Source organism: Opisthocomus hoazin, chromosome 1, assembly GCF_030867145.1.
Source record: "Opisthocomus hoazin isolate bOpiHoa1 chromosome 1, bOpiHoa1.hap1, whole genome shotgun sequence".
NCBI classification, from domain to species: domain Eukaryota; kingdom Metazoa; phylum Chordata; class Aves; order Opisthocomiformes; family Opisthocomidae; genus Opisthocomus; species Opisthocomus hoazin.
The window spans coordinates 18,315,402-18,333,729 of record NC_134414.1 but is presented as its reverse complement, the minus strand read 5'-3'; the positions used below and the strand labels follow the sequence as shown (position 1 = coordinate 18,333,729).

Genomic DNA, 18,328 nt, shown 5'->3' with positions numbered 1-18,328 from the left:
GCAAACCCTGGCAATGGTCTCACTACGTGAACATGGCCGGCGATGAGGGAGATCTTTTACTTGGATGTGCTCATTCTTAAGTGTATGTTCACAGCATTAGTTACAAATATTCCCTTACAAAGTGGTAAGTTTATTACGTTTAATGCGAAAGATGCCTGCAGGTCATATGTTATTTCTTCAGTGCTTTACATTTCTTTTTCCCTATGAAAGTTTGTAATTGTTTTAGTCTATTTTAGCAATTACAATCTACATAAGTAAAGTGAGAATCATGGAATTGTAGGCTGGAAAAGACCTCTAAGATAGATATAGATAAGACAGATGATAGATAGATAAGATAGATATAGATAGATAACAGAAGATCATCAAAGTGCTACCAGTGAAGCAGAGCTGAGAAACACAAGCGGACGGAGTTTTGCTGAAGTGTTCTTCCCGCAGAACTACTGGGGTTTTGCTAGGCAAGGTGACGTTTTGCCCCTGCTTTTCTCCGAAACGATTCGAGGTGATAAAACCAGGCTGTGCTGCGAAACAGGAGGGCAGGGTTTGTGCGGGGTCACGGGCACGGCACACGCCGCGTTTCCAAGCCAGAACGGAGCAAGAGGAGCCGCTCCCGCTCCCCGCCCGCTCGGGCCCCGCCGGGCCCCCGGCGCAGGGCGCCGCGGGCGCTCCCTCAGGCGGCGGCGGGCCCTGGCCCACTCGGCGCGGCGGAAGGCCGGGGAGCCCCGGGGCACAGCGCTGATGGGCAGGCCGCTCCGTGCCGCCGCAGGTGAGACGGCCACCGCGGCGGGAGCGGAGGGCAGGGCCACCGGGGCGGCCGCCGACCGCCAGCTCCGCTGTGGCGAGGCGCCGCGGGCCCGGCGGCGGGAGCCGGGGCGGGGCAGGGTCAGCTCGGAGCCGGCGGCACCAGGTGGGAGGCGCAGAGCGGGGGGGGAGGCACCGCAGCCCCCCGGGGGAGGCGAGCGGAGCCCGCCGCCCTCCCACCGCCCGCCCCTTCCCGCCGGCCGGGGACGGCCGCGCCGGCTGACGCGCCACAAACTTCGCTGTCGCCGTTCCGAGCGGCGGCACCGGTCGGCGGGGGAACCCTTCAGCGGGGCGCGGAGGGAGCCGGCCCCCCCCCCCATCCTACGCCGGGGGACGCGGCGCCGTGAGGAGACGGAGCCGCAGGGCCGCGCTCCGGCCGGGTGCGCGCTGCCTCCGCCGCGCCCCGAGGGAGCCGCTGCGCGCCCGGGCGCCTCGGCCGCGGGACACCATGAGCCAGGCGCAGCCCTACGCCCCGCGGAAGAGCAGCTCCCCGGCGGCCGGCGCCCGGCGGAACGACAGCCAGGACTACCTGCTGCTCGACGCGGAGCCGTGCGAGGAGAGCGCCCTGCCGCCCTACGCCTTCTACCCCGTGTGAGTCCCGCCGGCCGGGCCCGGGGGGTCCCCGCTTCCCCCGCGGGCGCGGGCGGGCGGCGGCGGGGCGGCTCCTCACCGGGGGCACCCGCGCGTCTCACCCGGCTGCCGCGGCGGGGAGCGGGCAGCGGGGCAGCGGCCTCCCCGCCGGGGCGCGGTAGCCTGGCCGGCGGTGGGCTCGGCGCGCTGCGGGGAGCGGAGCGAGGGGCGGCCGGAGCCGGCGGTGCCTGGCGGGTTTGGTGCGGGATCGGAGGTTTGTGACAGCTCCTGCCGCCGGCTGCTCCCGCAGCGGGGGTCGTAAAACCCCAGTCCGCTCATTCTCTGCGTTTTGTCAAAATCACGTAGCCTCGTGCGACTCTGTTCTCGAAGTTTTGCCGGGGACTTACCATCTATACTAGGGTGTGAGAACATGTGCGATAAAAGCTGAATGAAACTTAGGAGAGAAAGGTTCCAGGAGCTGCGGTGTCTGAAATCCAGGTCGGCTGACGCTGAGTGCTGGCGGCACCTCGGTCCCGTGCTGTCCGCGGGGCTTCTGCGGCCACCGCTGGGTCACGCTGCCGCGGAGAAGCCGTCCCACAGGGGAGGAAAATGGGTGTTCAGCTGTGTGAGGTGGGTCCGGAAAGCGCAGGTGGTTCGCAGAGGATGTGTACTTTCTTTTGCACAAACTGTGTTTTATTGCTTAACCGGTAAATTCCAGTTACCAACCTTTCGTAGTTTTTGTGGGTTTATCTATGAGACTTACCAGCCGCTTGCCGACTACCTGGGCACAGGAAAGGATTAATAGTAAGGGAACTGGCAGCCCTCACAACGTTTGATTATTTATAAACTCAGTTAAGAACAGCCAGAGTTTTCAGAATTTGCTGCTGTCTTGCTATTCCCAAATGTCTTTGTAGAGTACTAATTCAGTATGCTCATGTAGCTAGTAGCTATAAGACCATATGTTATTGCACGCTGGACTTAAAGCCCATCTCAAAATGCATGAATGCATCTGTCTGAGTGCTTTCTGAAGAAGAATCTCGTGAAGGTTAGTTCAGAGGTTGGTTCTGACTTAGTGGACTTCAGCTGTGAACTAATACTGCGTTTCGGAAGCCCCTTTGCTGTATACTCATTCAGAATGGTTGTGCAGCTGTGAGAGAGTGTATCTTGCATAAGTGATTCAGAGCATCTCTTAAAATCTACAAGGTCTGTGGGGTGCTGATGTTTTCACTTCAGCAGTATAAGCCTGTGCTAGCAGCTCTTGGTCCAGCACACAAGTGTGGAGATCGCCTCTCATCATCTCGCAGTGGCCACAAAGAAAGCCTACGTCCTAACCAAGTTGCTTGATAGAACTAGGGTAGCTCTAAATAAACGAATTTATCTCCAGTTGTGTCATGTCAAGGCCTTAGGTGACTGATTCTGTGGTACAGGTAGGGCCAGGACCCTGGAGTCCTTCCGTGACGGAAGGTGTTTCTGTCAGTCTCTGAGAGAATAGACAGAAGCTACCTGATATGTGTGGCAGGTATAAGTTTGAGGAATGCTCCCCTTCTCCAGTGTATATAATCGCTACTAAAAAGGGTGCTTTAGTGGGCAGTGCTGGTGTTTTAGATGCACGTTAGTCGTGGGGAAGCTGTCATTTGGGGCTTCTCTGAATGTGGAAAGGAGCCACTTCGCAGGCACCCGTAGACAATGCCTACATGCAACTGCTGCAAGGGTTTTCCTTGGCTGGCAGGGGTGAATGTAGTGAGTATAGGCTCCTCCTGGGTACAGTGATTACTAAGCGCAGGTTTTGAATTTTCCTGCATAAATTCCACCTACATTTTAGGTACATTTTGCAGATCTGTTTCTTCAGCCAGAAGTCATTAGTTTTAGTAGTGGCCTTCAAATGACCAAGGACATAATCAGATGGCCCATGTTTAGGATTATTATTATTAGGATATACTGTTTCTAATCTTTGTCATCTACATGCAGTAAGAATACTTTTCTCTACTTTATTTGAAAATCCTCATATGACCAGTATTTCCTGATGTTGTTATGGTGGAGAATATTATATAAATCTTACCTTGTATCTGTAGAGTCATAAGGTCTCTGGAGATCCCGAGGACACTGCTGATGAAGGGCATGTGTTACCCTGACAGATGAATGATGTAAAATCAGTATTTCATGTGCTGTGAACCTGCTTGGACTCAGTGTGCGTGCCTTATCTATCTGTCCATACATGCTTTGTCAGTGTTTATTCTTCAGCTACTTCTCCAGAAATGTGGCAGCTCAGGGAGCTGGTCATGCCGTCAGGTGCCCTATGTTTCTGTTGAGCGTCCTTGTATGAATTTTGGTGCCCATTGGATTGAGAGTAGACCATGGGGTCTGTGGGTCTGTCCATTGAGGTAGAGCTACGTGTCCCTAGAGGTCAAATAGTACGTCTGTGCTTAAATGCAAACACAAGAAAATAACCCTCCAGATTACATCAGTCGGTGTATTAATATGTTTTAACTAAAGATACTTACATTTTGCTTAGAGTATGTCTTGGTATATCCAATTCCTAAGGGTATTTTTTTCAAACTAACTGGAAAATGATAGGCATCATTTGCACATGCAGAAATGCCCCAGGAACATCTTGTGTGATGGTGATTGATGCAGAACGGTGATGCAGAATACAGCTGGTGTCCAAAAAAAGCTGAAGTATACCTCCTTTTGAACACTACTGGGGGGGTAACATGCTTACTGGTGTAATATGGCATGTGACTGTCGCTTGAAATGTAGTCTGATACCTAGGTTTTCTTCAAGTAGTGATTTAGTGCTAATACTGATCTTATTGTGTGTCATGTTTCTAGAACATGTTTTTCATGTGTTGTTTTGCAACTGCCTTTAAGTGGTGTAGTGGCTGGATTCTAAAATAACCATTTCAAGAGAACTGTTTCTTGTATTTGTAGCTAAAGCCCTAATCTGTCAAACTGCTGCTTTAGTTCAGTGGCATTACTGCTGAGCCTTGATATACAGTCCCTTTATAACAGCAAATAATTGTCTCTTTAATAAAGGACACTGAGCTTCCTTTTTTTTTTTTTTCCCCAGATGATTTATTAATTGCAGAATAGCGTGGTCACATTAAAAATCAGAATAATTGTCAGTGATCAACCCAGCTGGCTTGATGTTGTATCAGTGAGTTCAGCAGCGCTGATTGGGTTGTTCTGTTGCATTTGGACTGAGACAGTATAGGGTGCTTAAATATTAAATTACGTGTAAATTGGAAAATTATTTGAAATACTGACCTGTCAATGTTATCTGACTCTCTGAATAGCAAAGAGACCTGACAGACTCACTTGTATGTTTGAGGCTCTCCTACTCATGCTTAGCGATATGCATCATGTCTGAATTCAGTACCACTCTCTCTGAAGAAAAGCTTTTCTGTGTCTGAGGTAGCTGCTATCTTTGTTGTAAACGACTTCAGCGAGGTACCCTGGGCTCAGCAGCCATGCAAACAGGGTCACGCTGTCTTTGGGCAGTAAGTGGATAGAAGACTCTTACCTTTATTTGTGGTACGGTGCAAAAAGAAAATCTAATGGGATTTCGTGTTGAAAAATCTTGCTTTTCTTTTGAATTCACAACCTTTGGTAGGAAAAAAAGTTGGGCAGAGAGGAACCTGATGAGGTTCAACAAAGGCAAGTGCAGGGTCCTGCACCTGGGCAGGAACAACCCCATGCATCAGTACAGGCTTGGGGTGGACCTGCTGGAGAGCAGCTCTGTGGAGAGGGACCTGGGTGTCCTGGTGGACAACAGGTTAACCATGAGCCAGCAGTGTGCCCTGGTTGCCAAGAAGGCCAATGGGATCCTGGGGTGCATTAAGAGGAGTGTGGCCAGCTGGACAAGGGAGGTTCTGCTTCCCCTCTACACTGCCCTGGTGAGGCCTCATCTGGAGTACTGTGTCCAGTTCTGGGCTCCCCAGTTCAAGAAAGATGAAGAGCTACTGGAGAGAGTCCAGCGGAGGGCTACGAGGATGGTGAGGGAACTGGAGCATCTGTCCTACGAGGAGAGGCTGAGTGAGCTGGGCTTGTTCAGCCTGAAGAAGAGAAGGCTGTGAGGGGACCTAATATATACTTATAAATATCTGAAGGATGGGTGTCAGGAGGATGGGGCCAAGCTCTTTTCAGTGGTGCCCAGCAACAGGACAAGGGGCAATGGGCACAAACTGAAGCACAGGAAGTTCCGTCTGAACGTGAGGAAGAACTTCTTCCCTCTGAGGGTGACGGAGGACTGGAACAGGCTGCCCAGGGAGGTTGTGGAGTCTCCTTCTCTGGAGATATTCAAGACCTGCCTGGACAAGGTCCTGTGCAGCCTGCTGTAGGTGACCCTGCTTTGGCAGGAGGGTTTGACTAGATGACCCACAGAGGTCCCTTCCAACCCCTACCATTCTGTGATTCTGTGATTCTGTGAAAAGCACATTTCAGGCTATCTGCAGAATTTGTAATTAAATGGTTTCCAAAAGATGAGGCTACTTTTTAAGAATTTGCTTGTTGTATGTTAGAAATGATATGCAAGTAAACTCTTTCTAGTAGTCCTCTTCCATCTAGTCATCAAGTCTCACCCCTAATGTATCAAAAAATACATTGTGACATACATGTCAGAAGGTTGCCTTCTGAAATACAAAAACGTGGATACTTTTTTTTCCCCTCCTGTGCAAGTATTTAATTGGCGAAGAGCCCAGTTTTGTAGTTTAAAACAGGATGGAAAGTGAGTTTTAAAGTAGTCTAACCCCGAATCTGAGTGCTGATGTGCAGTGGGATTTGAAAGTGATAGTACTTGTGTGTAAACTTCCCTGCTGAAAAAATGTTACTGAAGAACAGATTGTCAGCATACCAAGCTAGTGAGAATACACTAATTCATCAGTTGGACGTCTGGTTATATTGCTTATTCATTCTGTGAAATATTTTACATAATGAAAAATAAATATGTTTTCTTACACATGTGAGGAAGGATAATTAGACATTAAAATACAGGTTGTAAAGTAATATCAGGTGAAAACAGGGTTCTTATGTGCATAACTGCGTTGAGGCAGCTGATTATTCCTCAGCTTTTGTGGTTTTCAGATCAAGTGTTTCTTGGCACTGTCAAACCCAATACATACATTAAAACCTTTTCTTTGTTAAGGAATATGTTTAATAACTTTAATAACTTGCAATATAATGGCTTCTATTATTGGCATAACATCGTTTTTATCTCCAGCCTCAACTATCTTGCTTGAAATGACCTGTAAAATTGTCTTCCAGACTCTTCATTAGACATAATCTCTTCAGGGAGTACTGTGCAATGTGGCAGCTGTGTTTCAGATTGCTGGTCTCTTTGCTGAAATGCTGTGTTCTCTGAAAATACGGTGCAATAGTTGTGTTGATAGCAGAAGGGTAGAAAAGTTAGTGTGGAGGGGACTCATTTCCTTTTACAGCCTAGTGGGTGGAACACGTTCCTGTGAATTAGGACTAGTGGATCCACTTCCTACTGGGCACAGGAAAAAAAAATCCTGTCTGGATCTCTCATATTCTGGGTGAAGAAGTTTAATCCCTGAAGTCTTGGGTAAGAGAACGTCACCATTATTACCAAGCCCAGAAAATCCAGCTTTTAGTTGCCTCTGCATTTCCTGCAAGTATCTAGAAGAGAATGCTTCACTTAGAACTAAAGATATGCTTAATTTTGAGTTCTGCTTTTTTTTCCCTAAATACATTTTTTTTTTAATCTGAATGAAGACTAACTAACTAATATTTTGTTTTAAATCTAAAGGAAATATATTTATTTTGATAGTTCAGCCTGACAGGTTAATCAGTCAAAACCAATCAGTCATGTGGTCCGATGTTTCCTGCCTCGTCAGAAATGAGGGAAAAAGAAAACATAGCCGTGGGGTTTTTTTGTAAGACATTCAATAAAGGTTTCTTTCAGAATAGCAGCAAAGCAGGCTGACAATATTTATTTCACCTGGGAGAGCTGAGGTCTGTTGCTGGTGAGTGCTGCTCAGCGTGCAGCTCAGTCCATGAAGCACAAGGTACTGGCCAGGGGTAGGTGCCGGTTTGGTGGTCTTCAACATGCTCTGTTCCAGCACATCCCTGGACCAGGCTCAGTATTCTATTGATGGAGTTTTCTACCAGATCACTTTATGCTTTGAAGCTGTTTGAAAAAACAGTGTGGTCATGCAGCAACTGGTACACAGCCTGAAAATTGCCTCTGAAAGGTGAATTGAACCACGTATGTCTGTTTTCAGTGAAGACCTGTGGGATTTGTTGGGTTTAGTTATTAGGCACTGTTGTGTTCACTGCATGTGCTCACCAATTTAACAGTGAACTTCCTTTGGTCAGCTACATTACCTGAACAGTTTCCTACGCTAATACTTCATCATCGAATTTGCTGTACCCATTGCAATATCTCTGTAGATTTATTTGTACCCATACTTAAGAAAAGGCTATATTTGTGGATCGCTCTTATGTAGTTACCAAACGAGTGAAAGTCGCCTCCCTATGGGACCTAGTTTTATAAAACTGTAAGCTTTCTGTGTAAATATAAGTCATTTGTTAAATTTGCATGAAGAAGGTGGAGTAGCGATTAAGAAATGTGTGGGATATGTGTGGCATACTTTTCACTGTAAATGTTAATAACAAGTGTGTTCTTTGTCAAACACCCTCCCAGCAGCATTTGTCACTGCAGAAGCTGAAGGTTATAATAACTGGCTACTTGAAGAATTCCTGCCAATTATCAGTATCCCCAAATAAAGGTGACTTGGCATGGTGGGTCTACCTCATCATGCTGTGTTTAGACTTTCCAGCTCTGCGAACGTGAACAAAAGAAAATTTTGGCAGTTAAACTATATTCATCAAATTCTTTATACCTTGGTTTCGTACCTCAAACTGTGATGCAGTGCAAGGCATGACTTAGCGAAGGGCTTCAATCTTAAAGTGCGTAAAATGAGTCTTACGTACATGTGTGCGCACGTACTCGTGAGTGTAGACACTCGCACACAGAGCCTACTCAATAGGATGCTTAAGGGAATTGTGTTGATAAGCAGTATTTAAATGTAAGTTTTGATAATTAAATGTGGATAAGAAGCTTAGTAATAATTAAATTACATGCAGTTTTCTCCGGAATGGATTAACATTTTTTATCATGCATTAAAATGGTTATTATTTGTTTAGCAGTGTCAACTTAGATGCGTAATCAAGTATACTGTTTTTAGTGAAATAGAAGTTATGGAATATAATGTGAAAATGACTAATTAAAGTCTGGGTTTATTTTCTGTATCCATTTCTATACAACTACACTTTTTCATACCATTAATACAACTGACAGCACAGCTCAGTTGTCCTCCCCAACCTAATATATCTAAATAAACATTTGTCAATATGAAAAAACCCAAACAAACAAGCTTTGGCACTAGGAATGAAATGTAAGATTGGGTACAAGGACCCCAAGTAAGTGGAGTAGAAAAGGAACTGCATATCAAGAACTATCACTTTAGGTGTGTTCTCAAAGCTTTGTGGGAAGTGTGGATAGCTTGTTTTCTGCAAGAGTTGAGTGTAATTTCCTTTTGTTTAAAAAAAGTTACTTATTTGAACAAAATGGCAGTGTTGTGGATGTGGATTTGCTGGGTGAAAGCATTGTTGTGGATGGGCCATTTTCTTTTAATGTGGAATAGTAGTGATGAAATAAAAATTACAAATAGTAGTAATAATAGTAATCGTGAATCACCAAGAAGCAGATGTGACACCCGCCTCTTCGCTCAAACATTCCTTCAGTAGTGCCCTTAGTCATATCACTGTTAATGTTCTCCCTTATACATCATTAATTAAAACCAAAATCAACCTTGCCCACTGCCAGCTCAGAAGAACATGGCTGGAGTTCTTTTTTGCCCTTAGAAATTGATAATATACTGGTTTTGATGTCAGTATTTACCTTAGTGGAGAGATTCAAGAACTGAGAGTTTTTTAAAATTATTTAGTATCTGTGAGGCCATACTGTGCTGGTAGAAAGGAGGATCATGAACCAAAAGATCACGGTTTATGCAAACAGGATTTACAAATACCCCAGAAAACAGGGTATAGATCACAAGGTCTGTAAGATGCAGTGCTAGTAATTTTACAGAATATTCAGACTGGAGAATTCCGGTGAAACTTTGCTGCTTTCTTACCAGATCTTGAATGAAACAGTGCATCTCTTACAAATGGCACCTCATATTCTTTGGAGTTAAGTCCTGGTCTGTGAAGGTAAGTGCGAGTTTTGCTGGATAGCTGGGTGTTAAGCAGGTTCATACTACAAACTGACTGCAGTGGTAAGTGACCAGCCAGCGGCAGCCACTGCCACCCCTCCTGACTGTGAGCATGAAGAGCTGCTCCAACAGACTGCGCTTGGTTTGGTCGTGGAATGCCGGTAGTTGTGCACAGGGCTGGTTGTAATCCCTGAGCTGCACCGGAGACCTCATATATTTCTAATCAGGTGCTGGTTAATTGCTGCTAACAAGGGGGAACTGCTGTGGAGCTAGTTGAATTGTTACTTTGAGAAGAGAGGACCTCAATTCCCCCACGACGCATAGGGGCCCACCACTTGCAAGCAGGCAGTGCCTAACTCAGAGCCGGACAGTAAGCAGCCGGAGACCCAGGAGGTGTTGAAAAGACTCGGCAGCCACAGGCGTCCTGGTTACTCCTGAAATGTTATTTTTATGCATTCTGATCAACTTAACTAGCAGATAGGTGCATGCCCAGCAGACGGACAGGGTGGACTGCAGTGCTGGTCTGTTGCCTTCCATCTCTTCTGTCAGCACTGGTGTTTGTTCAGATGGACATTTGGTTGCGCTCATTTTCCTCCTGGCCCGCTCTGAGTTTCTCCAGTCGTGCACATTGGCTGAATTTAGGAATGATGACTGTTTAGAAGCCTTTCAAAGGGGAAGATTCCCTCATCTTGGAGGAGTGATTTATGTTGTCTTTCTCTTCTGTAAGATTTTGCCTGTGGTCTACATGTCTCAGCTGTTCTAGACATGATTTTCCCCCCATTTTTAGAACAGTTAGCCAGGTCAGACTGGTAAACTTTCTTAGTCCTACTCTGTGTACATGTCTTAGGCCTGCCAAGTGGTAATAATCCAATACTTGGTGCTTTTTGTAAGGCTCTTGATGTGGATTGCAAACAGCGGCGTTGCACCCAGTCCAGCTGTGAGACTTCCAGCTGCTGAGCACTTGGCAGCAGAGAGAGCAGTTCTTACAACAGCAGCGTTTTAAATCGTGGATTGCGTCGATTAAACGCCTCTACAGCACCTGGCACATCGCAGAAGAACGTAGCAGCGGTACCACCAGCGTGAATCCAGGAAACACTTCTAACTGAGGTGCAGCTTGTGGGAGGATGCTTTGGGAACTGACATCACACACCTTGGAAGCGCTGTGCCGTTGAGACTCGTGCCACGCACGTCATGATTACTGTTTCTCTGCTAATCATGGTATTGGGAAGTGCCCTCCCTTTCCCGTGTGCCCAAGCACATGCCAAGTCACACGTAGCAGAAGCTTGCTCGTGAGTAGGGGATCATGATGGGGGTGGTGTCTGATACGTCTGATCCCTTAGCAGTGGGCTCCTACATCTGTCCCACATGGAACAGGTGAGCTCGAGATAGCTGCTCGCAGGACCCCCACACAGCTTAGTGCCGTGGAAGATCCAGGTATTAGTTAGAACAGTGGATTGTCTTTTTTTTTTTTTCCTCTAAGCATTTGCAGTATGTGCCAACATTTACAGTCACATCCTGTGAGTTTCTACCATGTTTAGTGATTTATGTGGGATCAGAACCATTGTACTGAATTTTTTAAAAATTTTTTTTGAGTAATCCTTTCAGAAAACACAGTGAGCATCTTTGAGAATTGTTCCTAACTAACTGTTTTTCATGATCAAAGACTATAAATCGATTTTCCCTTCTGTTTTGCAGTGCAATAATTAATTTTCTGTATTCGTTTAGTTCCACTCTGCTAATCTTTGTTTTTATGCATTGTTTCCTTAAACTAATTTAAAATTACTTTCCATTTTCAAGCATTTTTAAAAATTTTTTAAATTAAATATCACATGTGCTAGAAATTTCTAGTTTATTGTCTGCACTTGTTAAGTTTGTTGGGTTGTACATGAGTTGAAGATATATTTTTTTTTTTTTTTTGCTAGATTTATTACTTTATAGTTAACTCCAATAAACCTACTATGACCCAAATATGTTAAGTGGAGAAAGATTTTGAAATGGTAATTTAAGGGTTATGGAAGTTCTATTTCGAGCATACGTGGGAGAGGAGTCTTTTCAGAAGTTGATATAAATGTACATAGTATTAGTGGTGCTTACTGAAAGGGAAATCATGTGCTCTGAGAACTCTTGAGCTTGTCTTAGCTCATGGATCTGCCTGCACCACGTCCACTGCCTGGCTTTTGCTTTCCTCTGTCCTAGTGAGGAGCACATGAACTAGGATGGTTGCTCGGAGGGTTCAGGCTCGGTATAGGATCGCCATGCTCCACTGTGCTGGAGAGGTGAAGTTGAATTAACTCCAGTGCGGTGGGATACTTGAGGATATTTGCAGTAGAACTTCTGAAATTTCCATAGAGATACTGAAGTCCTGCTCTCACTAAATTATATGACAAATGAAATGCAAAGAGCAGGCTGCTGGATGGCATCAATGACTCTTCCTCTCTGTAGGTCTTCCTTTCCTATCTCTTTAAGAACAAGTTTTGTACTGATTTCTCAAGACAGTTTTTGAAGACTGCTGCTTTCATAGCTTTCTCAAGAGAGTGTTAGAATCATACTTCTCCCCTGACAATGTACTGTTTTACTTTCATCTCTCTCTCTAAGCATAGAAATCTGAACTGAAAAATATAATGACTGTTAACAAAAATTGGATTGAAGCATGATAGTGCTAACAGAAGTTATTTAATATAACTTAACTTTCAGATAGTGGGGATGGGATGGATTTTTCCAAGGATATTAGATATTATGTATGGCCTCACATTAGCGTTCTCACTTCAGGATCTTAAAAACTAAAGCTACACAACATCACTGGAACATTTGGGCTGCAGCCCGTGTTGCTGTGCTGAGGCCGGCGAGGGCGCGGGTCTGTAACAGCCCCTTGCTGATGGTACAGCAGCACTGCAAGTGGTGGGGAGGAAGAATGGCCACGTCTTGAACTGACATCTAAGCAATAAATACAACAAGCAGATATTAGAGTGGGAGAGGAACATAAGTTTCTGAAGATACGGTCTATTCTATCTAAAACATTTTGTAGAGCACTGCTAACAAAAAAGTCAGCAATAGCAGGATCTGCAACACGTCTCCAGAGTGAACCACTGCCTATGGTATGAAGCGATAGAAGTTAAATGTTTTCCACTTTTCGTCAGAAAATAATTTTAGAGAGTTAAGTCAGAAAGCTATTTAATCATTTAGCAACATCTGATATAAGCACATTGGTAGGTAAACAGCAACTAATGTGATAGTGAAATTTCAGCACTGCTTTGTATGGTAAAATAATGATGATCTTACCTAACAAGTTGATATATAAATTATAGACTGGGATTTCTTACCTGACAGCCACTTGCAGCCTAAAATCAGCAACAGCATTTAGTATATATCAGGAAGGGAAACTTAAAAAGAATCTAAGCAGGGATTTACAGAGACAGCAAGGCTAATGCCTCTAGTCTTACGGAGTTGTCTGAGGATCTTTAATGAACTGAGGTTTCTATGTTACTGATGTTTACATCAAATCTGAAAACCGGCAGGAATTTCCCTAGTTATCAGTGAGAGCATGGATAACACCTTAAAGGGAAGGAATATCCTTTGTGGATTAACCAGCATCAGTTCGTGTAGGATTTATGACAAGTCTCTGTGGCTCAGTGAGGAAGGTGCTGGCACAGCGGTGGCCGCACTGCTGGGTGTCCATGTACCTTTCCTGGCTGTGACCAGATGGATTTACTCCCAGCTGGCAAAACTTGGTATCTCTGGAGGACCAGAAAAGGCGTGGAGGTCCATGGAGAGGAGGGGGGGAAATGGGGGGACTTATGGCGGGGGATATGGTCCAGTCCCTGTCTGGATTTGCTTTTCATTGAAACTCGAGTAGGGGTGTGAGGGGTGGTGCGTGTCCAGGTATGACCCCAAAGGCGGCATGCAGGCCTGTAGGAAGGTGAAGGAACTTGGGAGCACTCCCTGTGTTAATAATGTCCGAGCAACCTCCGATTGCTTCGTGTTCCCGAGTTTTACCTCTCTTGGAATCAAATTTCATGAGTCCTGAACTTCTAGATCATGTCCTTGGCATTGTATATTTGGGATTAAGCATGGTAGGATTAACAGAAGCTCCACATCCATCCATGATTTGTTTTCAAATCCTATATCCTTTAGTGAAAATGTCAGGAACCTGAACATCTTTCCATTTTGAGTTAGATGTGGGATTTGAGATTGGGAGGTCCAAGTCCTTCTGGTGCCTGCTTTCATCTCTGTGCTGGTCTTCAGGCTTTGCCCTTAGCTGAAGGCTGCTGCTGAGGTGACAGGGGTGACAACAAATGTAGGAGAGGCTGAGGGGTTTGTCCGAAACAAAGCATCCAGCCTGACCTTGTGGTCTGGGCTCCTTTCGTAGTGTGTGAAAGAGAGGGGCCCCTTCAGGGGCCAGTTCATCAGACCTGTTTCAGAACTGGGTGAATCATGCTGGTGATGAAAATATCGTGGAAGGATTGTTGATGAATAGCAAATCTACATTCCACAACATGCAGATGCGCTGCCACTAGCTTCAGTGGGGTTTGTGTTCATATGCCTGCAGACAACATTATCCTAAGTCTTCAACATCTCCAAATGTGTATTTTGTCCCGTGTTTCACTGTTTGTGTTGTAGTGTATACCAATAATTAATAATTTAAATATGGAAGAAAAGATGATGTGTTTCAGGAACAGACTGTAGAAATGAGAAATATGTGATACACAGTGAAAAGCAGTAATTCTTTGACTAAGGCTAAATTCTGACATGTATATATGTGGATGGATTTTCTGACCTTTGGCTACAGAACTCTACAAAATTCAGATTGACTTCTTTTTTTTGACAGAAAATTTCAAGACAATTAAGAGGGATAGTTTGCATGTTAATCATCTGCACTGCATTAGCAAATGGAGGCAGGAGGAAGAACAGGATATATAGACCCTAACAGCATTATCTTTTGACAAAAGGAGTTTTGTTTCAAGTCTTAGATTAAAATTTAAGCCAAACAATTAGAGCGTAATCTTTCATATTCTTTGAAAGCTTCACTTAAAATTTGCAAAAGTATTAAATCTGGTTATTTTTTAAATAAATCTTAATGATAGATTCCATAAACATCAGAAAAAATTTTGCGGAATTTCAGTTCATCTTTCCTGATTTTCGAGTTGGTCGGCATGGATAAAGTAATATTGTTAGTGGTGATGTAACTTCATCTCAAAATAGCATGCAGGCTAGTACAGACTGAAGTTGAGAATGTACCTCAGTTGTAAACAAGATTTTGCTCTGCACTTCTTTAAAATTGTAAAACATTAACTGCATAATATTTGCATAAAGTTTACATAGAAAACAGGAGCATTTTGTCTTCAAGAATGAACGAAGGTCTTCATTTTCAATATCTTGTTGACCTGAATGTTCATCCAAAATTATTTTCTTCCATTCACAAATGATTTACATGTATACAGGTTTTTGTTTCAAGTGGCTAGCAACTGTCTGTGGAGTTTAAGGAAGGATCCTGCCCACTACTAATCATAGGGTAGCATGCCATTTTCTCCTCAAGGCTGAAAGACACCAAAGATCAAGGTGTGATTGGAGACATGAGGATAGTTTTGGAGAATCAGAATTGCGTGAGAGACACAGCAGCAAAATGTCTCTTCTGAGTGAGAGATAATTTCTGAATATTTATTGCTTTATCCGGAATAGTTTTAAAAATATATCAATAATATATTGGGAGAGGGGTAAATATATCAACATTTTATTGGGAGAGGAGGAATGTTGTTCCAAATATGAATTACCAGCCAGACAGCCTCTTGACAGGGGCACAGTACGGATGGCTGCTTTTAATTTTAAGAAATAGGGGACAAGATTTGGAGCACTGAATGCTGCCTGAAAATTCAAGTGCATCCTTCTTTGGTAGCTCACAGCTGGACTCGGCAGCAGGCTGCTGCTGCTGCTTGACTTGTAAGCGGCCTGGGCATGGCTGAGTTGGGATCCTGCCTCTGTGTCTGCTGACTTTGTGCTGCCCTACTGCGTGATGGTAGCAAACGGTCAAGATTGTTGCAACTTTCCCAGCGTAATATCCCACCTGTTTGTACTGGGCAAGCATATTTTTCTGTGATGCTCCTTGGGCACGTTCACACTTTGCTGTACTTCTAGTGTTTGTCCTGAACATAGGCAACAGGTCGTTAGTAGAACGTGTTCAGTGATACTCACTGCAGTATTTGCAAAAATGGGATGATATAATTCAGCAGTATAACCGACCAGACTTTGCCCTTAAGAATGATTTGAGACCTTCAGTTCTGAGGTGTGAGGTTTTAAACTTCTGAACTGTTAGCATCAATGTAGCAAGCTGTTATTTCACCATTTACTGTCCTATGGGAAACTGAAAATTAGAGATCCCATTGATGTTCTGAATAAGTTTGCATGATCCTGTTTGGCATGACCTGGGAATCTCTTTGTAGTCTTGAGTGAAGAGTAGGGTCACCTTACCTCTTGCTGTGCTTAGTAACCCCTGAGCTGAAGACCGAGACACAAGGTCAAATAGAACAAGAAAGTTTCTGTTGCTGCTATGTATACCTGAATATAGCAGTTCTGAGAAGGTAAGAGGTAGTAAATACCAAATTATGACTGCTAAATTCCTTACAAAAAAAAGGCAAGGTGCTAAAAACGATGTAACTGGAAGGAACGTTTCAAAGGAATGTAGAAAGTTAAGGATGTAATATTAAGAATGACTTTTTTGCCATCTGTCTGAAATCATCAGTCAACATATTCCTAAAAATTCAAGGTCAATTCCAGAAAACAGGAAAGCCAGCTGAAGCTGCTGTAGGTTCTCATGCCCTGAAACTGGATGTTGCAGAGTCGGGGAGAGGGACTCTGAAACTGTTTTCATGACACTTTTCATATGCAGCATCTAGAGACTAGGCTAGCTTTATGTCCCACAGATTATTCCTGCATGAGAGCATGACTCTCCATTCCTCACTCTTCTACACTTACTGCTATGCCAGAGAGGACATAGCGTAACACTTATAAGAGGACCATGGCGGAGAAAAAAACCTGTGAATTATATAAAAATTGTAAGTAAAGCTTTGCAAGTGCGTGGTTCCCCCCTGCCTTGTTCTGAGGTGTCACCTTGTAGACTTGGCAAAACAGAACAATTTCATTTTTCCAACAGAGAATATAGATGAACACTGTGTCCCATTTTCCCAAGTCTTATGTAGAAGTGAAAGCTGAGTAAGTTTGGAATTTCTGTTCATGTGAAACACTATTGTTTTTGTATCTGTTTTCACATTTTTAAAAAGTTACGATTTAATTTTTTTTTGCCAAATAAGTCTTGACAACACTGTTCTCAGAAACATTCATCATTTACTTTCTGATCCAAAGTGTTTTGATGTGTCTCAAATAAAAATGTTTAACTTAGGCTTGTTGAAGCTGTCCTAAATCATACATGAGTCAATTCAATATTAACTGCTCTTGGTTTTCCCCGCCGGCTGCCTGTATAGAGAACAGTTTCAGCTCTCTGCTGGACTCTCCTTCCCGTAATGCGTGCGTGGCGTGACTCCCTTGGCAGGCAGCAGCATTCAGAGTGTAGCTGCGTGTCTGAGTTCAGCCGATGGCGTTTGCTTGGGAGACCAGCCCAGGAGAGGCAATTGTGACCAAAACTACAATTCTGTCTCCCTTCATTAGGCAAATGTAGTTAATTGTTCTGTGGAGCTGATGCGAAGTGGTGTATTTCAGATGAATTACAAAGCAACCATACAAAAGCTTTCTTCTCCTCCAAAATATTATGGTTTCTCTCCAAGTAACACAACCTCTCATTATCCCCTTCGTCTCAATGTATTCAGTTAAAACTGATAAGTGAAGTTAGACAGTTAAACAAGCAAGAAAAATTCCTGTTGAAAGTTTTTGCTTTCAGAACCCGTATTCACCCCTGCATAAATGAAAAGGCCGCTTTGATTTGCATTTCTCCTGGTTTAGTTTATTTCTTCGGTAGAAAAGTTTCCTTCCATCCCAAAGAACTGATTTTGTATGGGTCTTTGCTAGCATACATGCAATTTCACACTGAAATGCCTTAAATTATTATTCTGCTTTGATTCACCAAATTCTCTGGATGTTAGTGTTAAGTAATAAAGGGTGATGTTTCTATAAGTAAAAGTTTTAATTATACAATAGTTCTTCTCTAGAGTATGTTAGAGAAACAATATAATTTGATAAGAAGTAGAAGTAAGTTTTTGTTCGATACTTACTGTTGTACCACAATGTCAAGTGCTCCAAAATCGCTGTTTAGGTGTCAGTTTGAATAAATACCACTTAGGAAGATTACTTTTTTCTTTTTTTCACCATAGCAAAATATTTAGAAGTCAGGTGGGGTGTCAAAGTCTGAGTTGTAAGACGTGTGTTGACTTGGGCAGAACAGAAATCTCGGTCTACAGTTGCTACCTCCCAGAAAAAAGTCAGCAAGTCAAAACTGTTCTTCTGTCTGTTCCTCAGATTTCTGCTTGAAGATAGAGGTCTCAAGGTTTTCTCAGTGTGTTTTGAAACTTTGTTTTTCCACTATGAAAGTGAACCTCTTGATTCCCATTTAGGTCTAACAGGTCTTTGTCAAGTGGTTGTAAAAGCCTCCCTGTGTTGTTCTATTATTATCACCTAACTGGTCAGCTACAGCAACTAATAATATTGTCAGATACAGTAGCTCAGGGACTGCTTCTGTTCTGTGGGATCGAAGGCGACACGGTGATCGGTGGATGCCAGGGCTTT

The 18,328-nt window shown here is 43.9% G+C and overlaps 1 protein-coding gene across 1 annotated transcript in view; it reads left to right on the top strand.

The window, feature by feature from the left end:
* The first annotated feature begins 1,246 nt into the window (after window positions 1-1,246).
* TRPC6 (transient receptor potential cation channel subfamily C member 6) overlaps window positions 1,247-18,328 on the top strand; it is a 104,545-nt gene continuing 87,463 nt past the window's right edge. Inside the window, exon 1 of the mRNA XM_075417866.1 lies at window positions 1,247-1,389. Within this exon, the coding sequence (XP_075273981.1) occupies window positions 1,247-1,389 (143 nt within the window). The remainder of the gene's footprint in view (window positions 1,390-18,328) is intronic.